The sequence below is a fragment of the Chiloscyllium plagiosum genome, unplaced genomic scaffold, assembly GCF_037043375.1.
Source record: "Chiloscyllium plagiosum isolate Xiang-an unplaced genomic scaffold, Cpla_swu_hap1 HiC_scaffold_53X, whole genome shotgun sequence".
NCBI classification, from domain to species: domain Eukaryota; kingdom Metazoa; phylum Chordata; class Chondrichthyes; order Orectolobiformes; family Hemiscylliidae; genus Chiloscyllium; species Chiloscyllium plagiosum.
In genome coordinates, this window is record NW_028270191.1 from 18,529,272 (window position 1) to 18,547,697 (window position 18,426).

The 18,426-nt window shown below is 42.6% G+C and overlaps 1 protein-coding gene across 7 annotated transcripts in view; it reads left to right on the forward strand.

The window, feature by feature from the left end:
• The window catches only part of LOC122543325 (tensin-2-like), a 273,742-nt gene that overhangs the window by 166,985 nt on the left and 88,331 nt on the right, over positions 1 to 18,426 (forward strand). For 6 of the 7 annotated variants that reach the window (XM_043681852.2, XM_043681854.2, XM_043681853.2 and 3 more), the window contains 3 exons: positions 14,439 to 14,480; positions 16,292 to 16,341; positions 17,583 to 17,754. In XM_043681852.2, the coding sequence (XP_043537787.2) occupies positions 14,439 to 14,480; positions 16,292 to 16,341; positions 17,583 to 17,754 (264 nt within the window). Of the gene's footprint in view, positions 1 to 11,272; positions 11,325 to 14,438; positions 14,481 to 16,291; positions 16,342 to 17,582; positions 17,755 to 18,426 lie in introns of those variants that run through there. The other variant, XM_087985588.1, reaches the window with a different exon arrangement.

Below are 18,426 nucleotides of genomic sequence, written 5' to 3' on the forward strand. Positions count from 1 at the left end.
TGTTCCTACTCGTGTTACATGAGTGTTCGAGAAAGGGCCCTTGCTGTATCCAAGAAAACATATGCCTGCATTAGAAACCATCTACTTGCCATCTAATCAATGCTCCTCAAACTGATTCATCTTGGACAAGTGGGGTACGAGCAGCTCAGTTACATGAGGTGCTGCTCATGACAGAGACATAAATACAGTTAAAATCCACAAGCTGAGCAGTGACGAGCAAGTGGTGTTACAACAATCTCTATCTTTGGGCTCAGTTACATTTTAGTTTGCTGCGTTTTTGTGTTCTCTTTGTCTTTCTCTTCACATGGAAAGTGATTTCAGTACGCAGAACGAGACTCTGAAACTTGTACTAACAAAAGGTTCGGGAAATCTCACTGCTCTATCAGTTACAGCCAACAAGATGACCAGGCCACTCAGTTCGGCTGTTTATAATTGGTTCCTTTAGAGATTTTCTTAGTAATAGCCTGACATGAGGAGCACAGGGGGGAAAAATAATTTAATCACACCCACATTTTGAACATATTACGCAGATGTTCTGAATAGGCAAAGAGGCTGGTTGAGTGCAGGAGTGAAAAAGAATAGAAAGATATGCTGATAGGTTTAGATGAAGAGGGACTTGAATCCACAACTTTCTGATTCAAAGGCAAGAATAGAATCCCTACAGTATGGATCCCTACATTTGGCCTATGGAGTCCATACTGACCCTCTGAAGAGCATTCCACCCAGACCCATACCCTGTAACCTGACATTTCCCTTGGCTAATCCACCTAACCTGCACATCATTGGCTTATGGGAGGAAACCAGAACACCCAGAGGAAACCCACACAGACACTGGGAGAATGTGCAAACTCCACACAGACAGTCACCCAAAGCTGGAATCGAACCCAGATCCCTGGCACTGTGAGGCTGCAGTGCTAACCACTGAGTCACCGTGCCGCCCCCACTGAGCTACAGCCACAACCCACTGAGCCGCAGCTGCAACCTGTAAGTGTGAAACTTGGCAGTGTCCGATACAATTGGTCTTGGCTCCTAATTTAAGGTTTGTCAATTTTTTTTTTAAATGCCTGTATTTTAGTTTCAAAGGAGGCACGTAAACCCTTTTTCAGAAACCGATTCTCCCCAAGGATTCCCTGATGGAGATGTCAATGTGACTTTTTGTGGGAAATCAAAATTTCCATGTAATGTATTCAAACCAGGAGGGACATTTTATTAAAAAGCTGCTTTGTTTTTCTGAGGAAAAGAAATGAACTCAGTTTTGGGGCAGAATCCAGCCATTGTCACTTCGTACTTACTGTATATCAGGCTGTCAAACTCAAGCAGCAGGAATCCCGTGTGGCAAGCTCCTGATTGGAAATCATCGAATAGTTCAGCAGAGACTGAGGCCATTCAACCCATTGAGTCTCTTCTGGCTCTTTCAAAGAACAATCCAATCAGTCTCTCTCCCTTTGCACTTTCTCTATCTCTGCATTTTTTTTCGCTTTTACTTTTTTTTATTAATGGCAGTGGGACACAGTTAACACCTGTGACTACAGACTCGATTTGGCCTGAAGAGTTGGCTAAGATTCAGGCTGTCAGCAGTTTTAGATTAGATTAGATTCTCTACAGTGTGGAAACAGGCCCTTCGGCCCACCAAGTCCACACCGATGCTCCGAAGAGTAACCCACCCAGACCCATTTCCCTCTGACTAATGCACCTAACACTATGGGTAATTTAGCACAGTCAATTCACCTAACTTGCACATCTTTGGACTGTGGGAGGAAACCAGAGCACCTGGAGGAAACCCACGCAGACACAGGAGAATGTGCAAACTCCACACAGATAGTCGCATGAGGCTAGAATTGAACCTGGGACCCTGGTGCTGTGAGGCAGCAGTGCTAACCACTGAGCCATCGCCATGTTTTATAGCAAAAGGGAAGGGAAGCAGTTAAAGCTCACTCTCTACACTACTCTGCTTGTCCAGCATGGTAACCTGAAAGTGCATCATTTATTCTCTGATGGGATATAGGCAAAGCCAGCATTTTTTGTCTATCCCTAACTGCCCGTGAACTGAGTGCTTGGTAAAAGGGCACTTACGAATCAACTACACTTCTACCACATGTAAGTAGACTGGATCAGATTTCCATTCTCTAATAGACATCAGTGAGCCAGATGGATTCTTACATCATTCAATGGTAATTTCTCAGTCATTATGACTGAGATTAGCTTTCAATTTCAGATTTATTAACTAAATTCAAATCCATGATGGGATTTGAATTCATGACCCCAGAGCATTAGCCTGGGCCTCTGGATCACTCAGCCAGCAAACCATTACCACCAAACCAGTTAACCTGATCCTTACTGTAATTTGTTCACTGGTGAATCTGATTACTTTGGTCATTTGGAGAAATGTGGGCTGTTTTACTTCGACAGTTGTTGGGTGAGAGGAATCGCCTTGAGTAATCAGCAGCAGTCTCCAGTAAAACTAACACGTGTCTGTGTGGCCAACAATTTATTGGCGGCTGAAGCCAGACTCAACGTTCACCAAAGCACTGCAACGGTTAGAGAAAGTGGTTCATTACCATCTTCTCAAGGGCCTCGAAGGTAATAAATTCTGACCCCACAAGTGATGCTCACATCCTGTAAATAAATACATTTGAGAAAAACTGGGCACAGTATTCAAATTGGGAACTGACCAGTTCGATGACTTCCTTGACCTATTTTAGTTTCAGCATTCAATTTGCTTTTTTGAATGCAACCTGTGCCTGAGTGTACTGCTGTACCCACATTAAAAATAGGAGCATTTATAGGCCAATTGACCACTCAAACCTACTCTTCCATTCGGTCAGATCATGGATGATCTCCACTTTCTGCCCAACATGGGCTCCTGATCTGACAATGTCGTAAATCTCTCCCCTTGGCCCCTTCCTACCTCTGTAATCTCCACCAGCCCTAAAACCCTCTGAGATCTCTACAATGTTTGAAATCTGAACTCTTGTGCATTCCCAGTTTCCATTGCTCCATGTCGGCAGCCATGTCTTCTGCTGAGGCCTTCCATCCCTATCCTCTCTGCCTCTCTCTCTCCTCTTTTAAGTTACTTCATAATTCCTCCATCCTTTACCTCTCTTAATATTTTCTTATGTGGCACAGTGACAAGTTTTTGTTTGTGCTGCTGTGAAGCATCTTGGGATGTCTTACTATGTAAAATGTATTATATAAATGCAAGTTATCATTTGTTATTTTGTCCCATAGTTAAATAATCAGGACATCTTCTCTTGCTAATGACTCAAGAAACTCGTGTGAGACTTGAGTTCGGGCCTGCTCTGTGGGTAGAACACAACGGAGGGACAGTTGAATTAAGCTGGCGATTTTCCAATTAGCCCATGTTCCTTTGATCCAGCTAACAATAGAGGCAGACTTGAATCCAACTTTGAATTTTAAGTTACCAAACGATGTTTACTGCATTGGTCCAAGTGTGTTCTGAAAGTCAAGGCATTTTTTCTTCAACAGCTTTCTTTCCAGAGCTAAACCTTTTTGACTCAGGAAGCAGAAGTCTAATTTTTAACTTACATAGTGAGCTGCCATCTCATTCAATCTTGCAGTAACCGTCCCATTTTTAGCTAGAGCACACTTCAGAGATCAGCAAAGGCTTAAAAAAAGCCTCCAAACAGCAGCTGCCTACTCAGTGAGCATAATGTTTCCATTCTCCATGCCATCTGTATTGGCAGTCAGATACTGAAAGCAGGAGGTGACCTTCGTTAAAAGTTTAACTGTCAACAGCTTTTGCGATTCAGTTCTAGGCGTAAAGGAGAAGAAAAAAGTACCCTCAAATTCATCTCCTCTTGGGACATGGGGAATAGAGGAGGAAGAATACCAGCTATATCTCATCCTTAATCCCCATAGTTATAGTGTGAAGCAAGTGGGTCATTTGTTGTCTCCATTTGGAGTGTTTGTGCCTCAGAACTCAGAAGTTGCTTGTTCAAGGCCTCAATGGAAGAAGTGGAACTAAAACCTGGTCCAGTTCCCTGCATCCTGTGTTACCTGGCCTTGTGGATGATACACCATTTATGCTTTAGTTTATATGTAGCATGAGGGAAGCGGTGAAGTTTGGTCTCAGAACTTGAAGTTGTTTTGTTTCACTTGTTGATCTACCTGGCAAAGGTAATCAAACACACATCTTGTCGACACCCAACTGAATGCAAGAATGTGCATTATAGAGTCTTAGAAGTTTACGGCATGGAAACAGACACGTCGGCCCAACTTGTCCATGCTGCCCACTTTTCACAATTAATCTTGTTCCATTTGCCTGAGTTTGGTCCATATCTCTCCATACCCATCTCATCCATGTACCTGTCTAAATGTTTCTTAAATGCCAAAATTGTATTCGCCTCTACCACTACCTCTGGCAGCTTGTTCCAGACCCTCACCATCCTCTGTGTGAAAAATTGCCCCTCTGGACCCTTTTGTGCCTCTCCCCTCTCACCTTAAACCCATGCCCTCTAGTTTTAGACTTCCCTACCAGGGGGAAAAGCTGTTGGCCATTTACCTTATCTATGTCTCTCATGATTTGGTAGACCTCTATGAATGTTGCCTCTCAGTCTCCTAAGCTCCAGCAAGCATGCCAAAAGCTGCCTTCACAACCTTCACCACCCTGTCTACCTGTGACTCCACTTTCAAGGAGCTATGAACATGTCCCCATAGATCTCTGTTCTGTAACACTCCCCAGGGCCCTACCATTGTAAGTCCTGCCCTGGTTTGACCTACCAAAATGCAACACCATACATTTATCTAAATTAAGTAAGTGAACAATCTACTCAGCACCACTCCTCAGTTTCCTTTGCTCATAGACATCACTCGCCCACACATCTGCCAACTGATGGAAATCCACAGGCTGGTCGAAATTATCCGTGCTGCCCCTCACTTCCCCACACCATGATAACCTGTTGAACCTACCTTCCTTCTGTCTTTGCAAAATGGAGCAGCGTTTTTGAACAATATCCACCAGCAGATATCACTTTGATCAAGGAACAGGAAACACAGGAAGACATTGACAAGTTTCTTGTGACAAACCCCATCTGCCATCATTATTGAGGAGTGTACCCTGGAACTAATCACCTTAAACTGGGAGTATGTTCAGGGAACATAGTTGGGTGGAACTGAGAAAACAGAAAGGCATGATCACCTTATTGGGATTATATTATAGACCCCCCCAACAGTCAGCAGGAAATTGAGAAACAAATTTGTAAGGAGAATCTCAGTTATCTGTAAGAATAATAGGGTGGTAATGGTAGGGGATTTTAGCTTTCCAAATATTGTCTGGGACTGCCATAGTGTTAAGGGCTTGGATGGAGAGGAATTTTCTAAGTGTGTACAAGAAAATTTTCTGATTCAGTATGGGGATGTACCTACTAGAGAAGGTGCAAAACTTGACCTACTCTTGGGAAATAAGGCAGGGCAAGTGACTGAGGTGTCAGTGGGGGAGCACTGTGGGGCCAGTGACCATAATACTGTTAGTTTTAAAATACAGTCGGTTCTGCTATAATGCGTGTTCCTTCAACGCAAATTGACGATAACACATTTGAAGAATTTAGACCATTATTTGTAGAAAATGAACTTTCCTTACCTGTATTGGCTATAACGTGATTTCAGCCCCATGCTTTAAATGATGCTGCTATTTTGCGATTTCCTTGTAACACGGGATTGCATGGGAATGGAACTATCACATTATATCAGAACAGACTGTAGTGATGGAAAAGGATAGACTAGTTAAAGTTCCAAATTGAAGGAAGGCCAATTTTGATGATATAACGCAAGAACTTCCAAAAGTTGATTGGGGCGGATGTTTCAGATAAAGGAACGGCTGTAAAATGGGAAGCCTTCAGAAATGAGGTAGCAAGAGTCCAGAGATCGCATGTACCTGTTAGGGTGAAGGGCAAGGCTGGTAGGTGTAGGGAATGCTGAATAACTAGAGAAATTGAGCTTTTGGTCAAGAAAAAGAAAGAGGCATGTGTCACATACAGACAGCCGAGATCAAGTGAATCCTTCGAAGAATATAAAGGCAGTAGGAGTGAACTTAAGAGGGAAATCAGGAGGGCAAAAAGGGGACATGAGATAGCTTTGGCAAATAGGGTTAGGGGGGAATCCACAGAAATTGTACAAATACATTACAGTCAAAAGGGCAACTAGGGAGAGAATAGGGCCCCTTAAAGATCAGCAAGGCCGCCTATGTGTGGAGCTGCAGGAGATGGGGGAGATACTAAACGAGTATTTTACATCAGTGTTTTCTGTGGAAAAGGATATGGAAGATATAGAATATGGGGAAATAGATGGTGACACCTTGCACAATGTCCATATTACAGAGGAGGAGGTGCTGGACAGTGTATAATGCAAAAAAATGGATAAATCCCCAGGACCTGATCAAGTATACCCTAGAACTCTGTGGGAAGCTAGAGAAGTGACTGCTGGGCCCCTTGATGAGATATTTGAATAATCGATAGTCACAGGTGAGGTGTCGGAAGAGTGGAGATTGGTGTACGTGGTGCCACTATTTAAGAAAGGTGGTAAGGACAAGACAGGGACTATAGACCGATGAGCCTGACATCGGTGGTGGGCAAGTTGTTGGAGGGAATCCCGAGAAACAAGATTTACATGTATTTGGAAAGTCAAGGACTGATTAGGGATACTCAGCATGGCTTTATGCATGGGAAATTGTGTCTCACGAACTTGGTTGAGGTTTTTGAAGAAGTAACAAAGTGGATTGATAAGAGCAGAGCAGTGGGCATGATCTCTTTGCACTTCAGTGAGGCATTTAACAAGGTTCCTCATGTTGGACTGGTTAGCAACGTTAGATCACATGGAATACAGGGAGATCTAGTTATTTGGACACACAACTGGCTCGATGGTAGAAGACAGAGGGTGGTGGTGGAGGGTTGTTTTTCAAACAGGAGGCCTGTACCCAACAGTGTGCCACAAGGATCTGTGCTGGGTCCACTGCTTTTCGTCATTTATATAAATGGTTTGGATGTGAACATAGGAGGTATGGTTAGTAAGTTTGCAGATGACACCAAAATTGGAGGTGTAGTGGACGGTGAAGAAGGTTACCTTAGCGTAAAATGGGATCTCGATCAATGGGCCGAGGAGTGGCAGATGGAGTTTAATTCAGATAAATGGGCGGTGCTGCATTTTGGAAAGGCAAATCTGGCAGGACTTATACACTTAATGGTAAGGTCCTGGGGAGTGTTGCTGAATAAGAGACCTTGGAGTGCAGATTCTTAGTTCCAAGAAAATGGAGTGGCAGGTAGATAGGATAGTGAAGAAGGTGTTTGGTATGCTTTCCTTTATTGGTCAGTGCATTGAGTACAGAGGTTGGGAGGTCATGTTGCGGCTGTACAAGACATGGTTAGGCCACTTTTGAAATACTGTGTGCTATTCTGGTCTTCCTGCTATCAGAAGGATGTTGTGAAACTTGAAAGTGTTCAGAAAAGATTTACAAGGATATTGCCAGGGTTGGAGGATTTGAGCTATAGGGAGAGGTTGAATAGGCTGGGGCTTTTTTCCCTGGAGCATTGGAGGCTGAGGGGTGACCTCATAGAGCTTTATAAAATCATGAGGAGCAAGGATAGGATAAATAGACAAGGTCTTTTCCTTGGGTTGGAGGAGTCCAGAACTAGAGGGCATAGGTTTAGGTGAAGGGGGACAGATATAAGAGGGACATAAGGGGCAACATTTTCACACAGAGGGTGGTGCATGTATGGAATGAGCTGCCAGAGGAAGTGGTGGAGGCTGGTACATTTGCAACATTTAGAAGGCATCTGGATAGATATATGAATAGGGAGGGTTTAGAGGGATATGGACCAAAAGCTGGCAAATGGGACTAGATTTATTTAGGGTGTTTGGTCGGGCATGGACATGTTGGACCGAAGGGTCTATTTCCGTGCTGTACATCTCTATGATTCTGTGATTCTAAGTGAGGAGGCGATTCCTTGGCTTTGGTGATTTGTATTTGCTCAGTCAATAAATTACTTATTGACATTCCAATTTATTTTTTGTTTATTTCATTTCCTTTTGGTTATGCTGGTGAGTTTTTATCGAATATGTTTTTTTTGTAATTCTGCCCTTGTACGTTGTTGAGAAATAAATGGATTTCACCTGTTATGTTCAGTACAAGGTGAAGTGGTCAATTAACTGGAACAGTCTCTACTGGCTTAACAGTCGCATTGTCTTTCATTTTTACCTCATGAACACTGCATTCTGGTGCAGGGTTGTGATTGAAATGTGAACACGGGGGCTGATGTTTGGCAAAATAAATAGTACACAGGTGAGAGTTTCAGGAAAGGAAGCAGACTGTGTACATAAATATGTTTGATCAGCTGAGGTCTGTTTGCTGTGCAAATGACGTGAAGAAACATCAACAGAGTAAAACAGGTTATTCATAAAACACTTCAATGACAGGGGCAGTATCCTTTCCCTTATTTACAGAAGCAGCCAGCTTTTTATCCATCATCATTACCTGTAATTAAAAGCTGTTTTCCCTCAAAATTAAATAGAACCAGAAGCTGTCTTCAGCTGCATCTGGGTATTTTGTTCATAAATACAATAAATGAACTGTTCTTTCACTTCCATCACCTTTTGATGATTGACCAATTTCTACTTTGAATGGAAGGCCAATTTTCACTGTGTTCACAGTACAGAGGTAGAACTGCCACAGCACCTTTTTCCCACCTGTTCACTCCGACTGGGTTGAATTCTCACCGGTTCCTTTTGATCAAGTGGGCTTGCTCAATGTGTGATACCTGTCCAGAAGATTGGCCACAGGAAACCAGTTGGGCTCTTTTTAGACAGGGGCTCCATGCGTCTGTAGACCAGGGAATTGGTTACAGTACATTCTGTAGCTCCATTGTGGCCAGTCTGGGTGCTAGGGAAATCACAGCTGTGGACATGTACAGCCACCAATCAGGGGTCTGGGCACTTCTCTCTGATGCTGCCTAGTCAGGTCGCATGGATCATGGTGTGTGTGTGTGTGCGTGTGCATGCATACGTGGACAGACAAGATGGTGTGGGGGTGTTGCTACTATGAGAAAGACTCTGGGAGCTAGTCATAGGGATGGGGACTGCAGGTTGGGTGGAAAGCATGAATTTGAAGGGAATTGTATGTAAGGGTGCTCCTCCATGGTCAGGAACAGCCTGGCTTCAAGGGGGGACATGGTATGGTCGCCTTGTGTGCCAGGGAATGGGGTGGTGGGGCGGCAATGGGTGGGCAGGTGCAGGCTCATGTAGATGGTTTGGGTAGGGACTTGGGCTCACGGGAAAAACGATCACGAAGGGGATATGGATGTTAGGAGCCTCACCATCACATAGAGACAGAAGCTGGAAGCCTTTAGCTGAAGTGTGTTCAATGTTGACTTCCATTGTGCTGGAAATTGAAACCACACAATGGGGAAGAAAATAGCCAAAACCACACAGGGCATGGGAGTGATGTGTCTCAAACTGCGTGGGGGGGGGGGGGGGGGGGGTGCTGCTGATGTGAAGACAATTAGAGGGCAACAACATTACTCACCGAACCATGCACTGTACAGAATACAGACCTGCAGACCCCCTAAATCCATCCTAAGGCATTGGCTTGCTCTGTTCTGTACACCTCCCTATCACAGACATTGCTGATCACTTCATTCACGTCATCAGTTTTGACCATAGAGGCCAAGGAAAGAATGTGGATCTTTTACCCCAGCAAAACGCATTGCCCTATAAATGCTTTGTTAGCTTGCTTCCACATGCTGCAGCAGGCTCTCAATCCATGGTACATCCTGTATGGACATGACGTTAGGCATCACACTGGCACAGTTACATTTGGATGTATACAGAGACTCGAGCAATTTAATGCAAAAGCAGTCTGTCACAGTGAAGTGCTCAGGAGCTTGTGCTCCCAAGCTTTCAAAGTGTGACATTCCCACTGAAGTATCAGTATCTGAGCTGGAGGTGGGTGCGGGAGGCCGCTTCACTGATACTTCCTCTAAGGCTTTGGTTATCTCTTCCCCAGAGGTTGTGGAGAAGACTTGTGGAGCTGGCCATTTCTCTATTGGGTTTGTGGACATCTCACCTGCAGGACATGGGAGAGATGGCATCGCGACCAATGGTTAGAAATGGTATTCAGTGAATGACACTGACAACAGGGTTACTGTGAGAGTTGCTGTGGAATGAAGAGTGGGAGTTACATGGTTGATGGGACGTGAATGTCTCGGCACCTCCTGCAAGGCACAAGATCATCTAATAGCTGGTGAGAAGCCTGATGTCGGGCAGCCTTCCACTTCCTCTGTGCCCTATTATGGGCTGTCTCCTCCTGGAATGAGAGAAAAGGAGGGCTTGAGTGAGATGGAAGTGGGCAGTACAGCTGTTAGTACTGGTGCAAGTAGTGAAAAAATAGTGAGATGTCTAGGGTAATTGAGTAGGCACTGCAGAGCTCAGACAGGGTTAGTGGTGGGAGAGGTTGAGGGGAATGAGAGCGAGTGAGAGAAGGTGTTAATGGCAATAGTGAGCATGAGTCTGGGTGGGAGGTGGGTTTAGTGGCAGAGATAGAATGAGTGTGAGGCAGCAAAGAGCAGAGTGTGACTCTTAGCCTGACGAAGTAGAAAAGGTCATTGACCTTCTCACAGTGCAGCTGGCCATTTATCCATACTGTGAAGACCACGCTGAGCCAGGTACATTTATTGCCCACCCCTCATTGCCATAAAAAAGGCAATGGTGAGACTGCCATCTCAAACTGCTGCAGTCCATGTGGTGTCGGTATAAGGAGGTGGAAGGAAGAGTTTGATCCAGGCATTGTGCAGGGACACGATATATTTCAAAGTCAGGATGGTGCGTGGCTTGGAGTGGAACCTGCAGGTGGTGGTGTCCTTGTCTTCCCAGATGGTAGAGATGACGGGTTGGGGTGGTATGTTTGAAGGAGGAGTAGAAGGAACCTATTTCTGGCACTCAGAGGGTTAAAAGCAATCTCTTGCAACAAATCTGAATTCAGTATAAAATGTCAGCTGTCTCATCTATCAGTGTCCTGCATTGAATAATCACACTCACTGGGGCCTCAACAAAAATGCCTCTGCTCCCAGATCGAGCTGATAATCCTGTGGCTGTGGGTGGGCTCCTCTTGTCTCCCATCTGAAAAGAGTTGAAGCATTGTGCAGTCCTGCTTTTCATTTAATCAGCAAACACCAAGCGCACCTGAGAGCTGAGAAATGGAAGGGAAAAAAGAAGAGCAGGAAGAATCGGAAGTTTGGTTCATATGGTGACTGCTGAGGAGGTTGTCAGCCTCAGAAAGGTGATCGCCATGTGGTAACGGAAATTAAATGAATCGGAAAGTAAGTCTGGCATTGGGCTCGTTCGGCAATAAATTTGTACAAGTAGCTGCGATTGTACAGGCCTTGATACCGTTCCTAGGAAATTTCCTAGATAATATTGTTGAAGTTTGCGTACATTGAGTGTGTGTGTGTGTGTGTGTGAAAGTTCCTTCCTCTTGCACATATTCTGTGTAAGTGGTCATCCTGCCATATTTGTCATAGAAATAATCAACGTCTTAACTAATTTGCTGTCCACAAGCTTCAGGCTTACTCCTTCCATACTGTTGATGTACATTGGTTTTAATATGTTTGCTTTCTGCAGGCTTTTATCCTTGTTAGTTAATTGCTCTTTTAAAATCTATTAATTCAGGGTCAACAAGCAATTTTAATCTGAAGAACCATTTTTTATAATAAATTGCCAAAAATAAAAACTACTGGGAGCCACAAGATACAAGCTTGGCATTTCTGAACCAAATACAGTACATGACCCGTTGCCAAGTATCATTGGTAGATTAGGTAAAATTATATAATTTACATATCTAATAAATAATATATGTATATACAGAACAAATATTAACATTAAAATGGAACGAACTCTGTATAATTTTTTCTTCTTTATTTTGATTATAATTTTGCCAGTGAAGTCATTTTTAAAGTATAACTTAACTTCAGATGTGTCAGGCTGACTTTTGCCAGCTACTGTTTCTCATAATAAAAAAAGTTCTAATATGTCATTCAGAATAATTTATTGTTTCAGTTATGTTCCAAATGATAATCATTGCAATCAGAAAACCTGTTGCTCAAACCAAAACACCAGTCATAATCAAGATTTAGTATTCCACTTTTATTTTGAGAATGATGACTTTCTTGTTAAAATGATGGTTTGAAACCATAAAGTGCAGCATAATGGTAAACTGTTTATCCCCACAATTAAACAATGGCTGTTACTTTACCAGACGTAATACTTTTAGGCTATTTCTATGCTAATGTGATTCAGGGAAAAGTTAACTCGCAAAATGAAAACTTAAATAAAGATTTGCCTCTCTGGGGTCTCCACTGTATGATGAATTTGCATGATACTGAGGTATTGCTTGACAGAACAGGACTTGAACATTGCTAAAAAGAAACAGAAAGTCGAAGCTTCTTGTCTTGCAATCAACCAGACTTGGACACAAGAAACAAAACTTAGAATGAGTGGTCTTTGGTCTTTGACATTTGGAAGGTACATGTGCCATACCTGTGGCTTTTTTTGCTCTTCATTTAATCCTTTTACTACATAAAAATACATTCATTAAATAAATGCAAATCAGTGAATGTTGATGAAGGGCTTATGCCCAAAAGCTCGACTCTCCTGCTCCTCAGATGCTGCCTGACCTGCTGTGCTTTTCCAGCGCCACACTCTTCGACTCTGATCTCCAGCATCTGCAGTCCTCACTTTCTCCCAGTTGGCGTTGGTGTTGGGCATTGATTCTGGTTCTGTATCCTTTTTCTAATTTGTTTGGAATTTAAAAAAATATATGGATACCAACAAAAATACCGGCATGCACCAACAGGTTAATCAGACTTTGGAGAAAAACAGTCTTATATTTGAATTAATTGAATCGAAAAATTGGTGTTCCATTATGAAGTTTGTTTTCTTGCATCCCAGTCCTAATGAGTGCAAGACACAAAGCTTAAATTTTATGCATCTTTTTAGCAGTGTTTAAGTATTGACTGAAACTTTCTCAGGCTAATGTTTAAATGGATTTTCAATAATTTATGTTACAAGACACATCAGTGACTGTATGTGACAATTGTAAATAATTGAAAGTAAAGACGATGTGCAGTTTTCATGCCTTTGAATGGAAACCAATTTGTACACTTAATTATCTTTTTAAAATCTTTTATTTGCTTACATTCTACTTATTAATGTCTCTACCTTATACGTATAGTGTTGCATATAAAATTATGTCTCGGCTGAAATAAATAGCATTATAATGTGCCTGCTTCAAGTTCTGTTTCAGTAATACAATTGACAAACAAGGGAAGAAGAAACTGTAGAGTATGGGGTATTTTAAGCTGTGATTCCGCATTGTCAGGAATCTGTGCGCTCCTCTGGGGTGGCAGGCTGGTGATAGGGCTGATCAGCGGGAGCTTCATTTTTATAGTTATAGAGTCATAGAGTCATAGAGATGTACAGCATGGAAACAGACCCTTTGGTCCAACCCATCCATGCTGACCAGATTTCTCTTACAGAGAACACTCATTGTTCACTCCTTTTTGTCTTCTCCAATTTCACTCCATGATATTCAGGACGAGAATTTTACAGAGAAATTTTTCTGATGTAAAATCACTCTGTGATCTAGAGTGCAGTTTTCCGACCAGAAGCACGAAATTCCTGCAAAAACCGCTGAATGAGAATGGGTCCAAAACGTTATTTGGATAGATTGGAGTAACTGGAACTCTCCTCTTTAGAAAAACGATGAGAGGAGATTTAATAAGAGACATTTAAAGTCATGTGAGACCTGGACAGAGTAGCTAGACAGAAACAGTTCCTGTTGGCGGGAGGATTGAAAATGAGAGGACACAGGTGAATGGCAGAAAAAAAAGGCCGCACCAAGACAGACCTTTTTACATTATTTAAGTGTAGGTCTGGAATGCACTGTCTCAGCATGTGATAGAAGCAGATTCAGTTGTGGTGTTTCAATGGGATTTGGATAATTACCTGAAGAAAAAGAAGTTTGGAAAGCTCCAGGAAGAGGGTGATGAAATGGGACTAGCTGAGTTGATATTGCAGAGAATCAGCATGGACATGGCAAGCTCAGTCACCTCCTCTTATGCTAAAACCAGTCCATGATTTCATGGAGACATTTCTTCATTGGAACAAAATCCTTGGTGCTTATGTTTTCCAACTCTGTGGTTATTTGTGGCTTTTGAAAATTCTGAATCAGGACATTCTTGACTCCTCTTACAATTGGGAAATGCAGGAGGATAGAAGTGGGAGGGGCGTGGGGTAGTGAGATATAAGCACGTGACATTTCTGTCATGTCAGGCTGGATGAGTGCCCAGAATTAGCTTGTTGTACATTCCTGCAGGAAAAAGGCTAGTTTTGTTAATGCGTCAGTTAATAACTTTCCTGTTTCCGATTTCCCACAGCCAAGAAAGGGTACTGGAACCGTAAAGAATATTGAGCATTTGGTGAGTAAAATACATAATCTGCCAGGAACAGTATGTATGTGCATGTGTAGATGTATGTGCGTATGTATTAAGCATTGTGAAGTTGGCATGTGCCCACATGCCTAGGTTAAAATATCAAAGGCTGGAGGCTATATCTTTCCAGATAAATAAAGTTCCTGCACAGAGTGAGTGTTCTTGCTCTATTTAAATTTGTCTGTAAATGTATTTACACACTTGGGATGGTGTAACTAAAGTTGTTGGCAGGCAAGGAATTAATATTTTCGAGCCCATTTTGGAATTGGATTCCCCCTTACCTCTGATTCTTCTTTCTATTCATCATTTTCATCTCTCTGGTCTTGGCTCTTTTCTGCCATTTTTACCCCCTCCCCTCCTGTTTTCTCCTCTTTCATTCCCACAAATCACAGGGTGTTGAGTGATGTTTCCTTGATGACAAACATCAATTGGCAGCCTTTTCAAGACTCTTTCACAAGGATTATGTTTTCCTCCTTGTGGTTCCTGAGAGGTGCTGCTGATACTGTCTGAAATCAATGCTGTTCTGAAAAAAGCTTGGACCATTCTGAAACCATCACAATTTTTGAGACAGTGGTCAAGCAGGCATTTTAGAACCTGTGCCAGTGAGTGCTTGGCATTTCTCCAGTGCAGAGAGTTAAATAAATGCCTCATTTTGTATATGATCGTGACCTATGTACACGAAAAACCCTTCTGAGTATGGAGGCATAACGTAGTTTGGAGGGAACAAAAGCCATTGAAGTCACATTGGTCCTGTGAGGCCTCAGTCTCTGATTGTCTCATTCTCAAGTGTTTCTCTCTGTACCTCTCCAAGTATATTCTCTTTAACACCTGTCTCTGTCTCATGGTTCAATCTCATATAATGTATGTCCATCAGTTTGTTTGCCTATTTCCTGATCGCGTGTGTTGATACCGAATAGGTGTTGTCTACCTGTTGCCATCTCTCTCTGAGTACACATAGCCTTCTCTGTAAATCTGTCTAGTTTTTGTCAGTTGAATGAGATGTTAACCAGTGGCCCATGTCTGCGCGCTCAGGTGAGTTACAAAAATCCCTTGGCTGCTGTGTCCCCACCCACTTAGTGACCTGGGCCAATGTTCATTCCTCAACTAATGTCTCAAACAAATGGTCTGATCATTATCTTATCACTCTTTGTGGGGGCTGGTTTAGCTCAATTGGCTGGATGATTGGTTTGTAAAGTAATGTGATGCCTGAGTTCAATTCCCATCACTGGCTGAGGTTACTATGAAGGGCTGCCTTTCTTAATCTCTCACCTTGAGTGAGGCATGGTGACATTCAGGTTAAATCGCCACCAGTTGTCTTTCTCGAATGAGGGAGCACCCATTTGGTCTGGTCAGGCTATGGTGACCAACAGACTCTTTGTGGGATCTTGTTGTTCACAAACTGCATGCATTGTTACAATGCAGCTATAGTTCTAAGGGCACTTTATTGTCTATAATGCATTTTTGATTGCCTTGAGGCCGTTTGTGAAAGGCACTATAGAAATGCAAGTCTTTTTTTCTGTCACTCTGTAAACAACTCTGCAGCTTCTGACAATGAACTTGTAAAACAAGTATTTTCGTTGTTATGAACTTTCCCTGGAAGCGAGTCCAAGTCTGCAGTATGATGCTTCACTGATAAGGGTGTCTTTACCAGTTTCCAACCTACACAGTCGTGATAAACATTATTAAATATGAAAGAATCAAAAAAGCTCTTTCAAAGACCCGACTGCCTGGTACAGTAGGAGGAGGTTTTCCATATTCATTGGGTTTCAATATTGTCCATTTTTGTTTCAATGCACTAGGGGTCAACAAAATCTTTGAAAAGCACCCATCAAAGAAGCACCCTACCAAGGTAAAAACACTCAACTCATTTTAAAAGTAGATAATTGAGACAATTGAATAGTTTTGGGAAAGTGCTGGGTACAGCGTGATCTAGGGTACTGGAGAGACATTTTAAAAACTTCTCTGCCACAGGGTTACAAAGAATGAACAATCCTCGTGGGAAACACACTGAAAGGTTTTGTACTAACATTGGGCTGATCTAATAGACTGTCTGGTTGGGATTGTGGTAAATGGTGAACTGATCTCATTTACAGTTCTTCTGTAGTTTTTTCTTTTCCAGTTTAATATTCCAACACTGATTAAGAAAGGGACAAGTAATTGGATTTGTTATAGATTTAAGCAATTTTGAAAGACAATGTTAAACTGCTCCAGCTGCCATTAACAATTGCTTTCAACTTAGTGACTCCCAAAGCCTGGTTGACACTTCCTCTTGTCAAGGGAGTGTCTCTAAATAATAAGAAAAGGAGATTGTGTGTGTTTGTGTGTGTGTTACTCAAACCCACCCCATGGAAATGTTTTGAGAGCTGTTGGTCAATCTGATTGGCTGGTAGTTCCAGAACTCAGAAACAGGCACTGCTGAAACTGCTGTGCAAAGTAATACAGGCTGTCCCCATCAACCTGTGGTGATGGTGGTGGTGGTTCAGGACAAGCTGCCCTGTGGAGGAGCTTGAATCACCCCCACCCCCACACCACCAACATCGTTGGCTTGGTTGCTTCCTGTACTTGCATTATATAATGTTTTAAGAAGATGCTGAGTAGGCACCTTCTTGTTGAAACACCCTTTCAGTTACTTACCTTACACTGCAGCTAGGTTTCATCTCCGAAGCTGGAAGACCACACCTATGACCTTTGTTTTGTCAGTGAACCCATCTCCATGGTGACTCAGGGCTCGCCTACAAGAAAAAATTAACTGTAGTGAGCACTACCCCAACACCCAGCCCCCAAAGACACTCCTGCCTCTTGTTTCCTGCCTCTGTAACAAGAATGCAGAATAATAAACAAGAAGAAGATAGGACTAAAGTAATGGACAGTCAAATAAAGCAGCCTCCCTCCGCAGGACCACATGAGTGCATCAATTGGGGGTTTCATTAGCCTTAAAAGATTAGTGGATTAAATCAGGGATGAATTTGACCTTGTGACATTTGAGTTACTAATCTCATAGTTTAACATTGACACTACTTGATGAGCCCATGGCTGCTGTTGCCCCGATGTCAGATTGTAATCAAGACTTGCCATCTTGTTTTCGAGCAGGAGCTTCAGTGTGGACCACGTCATGGAGCGAAACTACGACTTTGACCTGACATACATCACAGAGCGGATTATTTCAGTCTTCTTCCCACCAGTGCTTGAGGAGCAACGATACCGCAGTAATCTGAAAGAGGTGGCCCAGATGCTGAAATCCAAACATGGAGACAGCTACTTGGTGAAGTTCCCATTTTTCGAAATTGAGCAGCTCAGGGCAGTCAGTGAAATTGGTTTGTAGCAGGTTCCTGCAAAAATGCACACTTTGGACTGTTTTTCTACGTTTATGCATACAGTTGTAATACTGAATAATTATATAAGATACACAGCACAAGAGCAGGACATTTAATCTAACTAGTCCATGCTGATGTTACTGCTCCACTCAGCTCTCCTCCTATCTTTCCTCATCTAAGTTTGTAATTGTAACTCTCTATTCCTTTCTCCTTCAGACACTTAAATCTAACAAACAACTGTGAATACTGGAGATCTGAAACAAAAACAAACTATTGGCAAAACTGAGCAGGTCTGGCATCACCTGGGGGAAGAAAGCAGAGTTAATGTTGTGAGTCCAACAAAGTCTGATGAAGAGTCACCAGACTCGAATTTTTAACTCTGCTTTCTTCCCCTAGATGCTGCCAGACCTGCTGAGCTTTGCCAGCAATTTCTGTTCTTTCTTTTCCTTCAGATACTTATCTGGTTTCCCCTGAAATGCAACTATACCATTCACTTCAACCCTGTGGTAGTGGGTTCTCACTGCAAGTGAAGAACTTTGTTTTGAATTCTGTATTGAATTTCTTGAGGATTTATTGTATTGATGGTCTCCAGTTCTGCTTTTGCCCAGAAGAGGAAACAT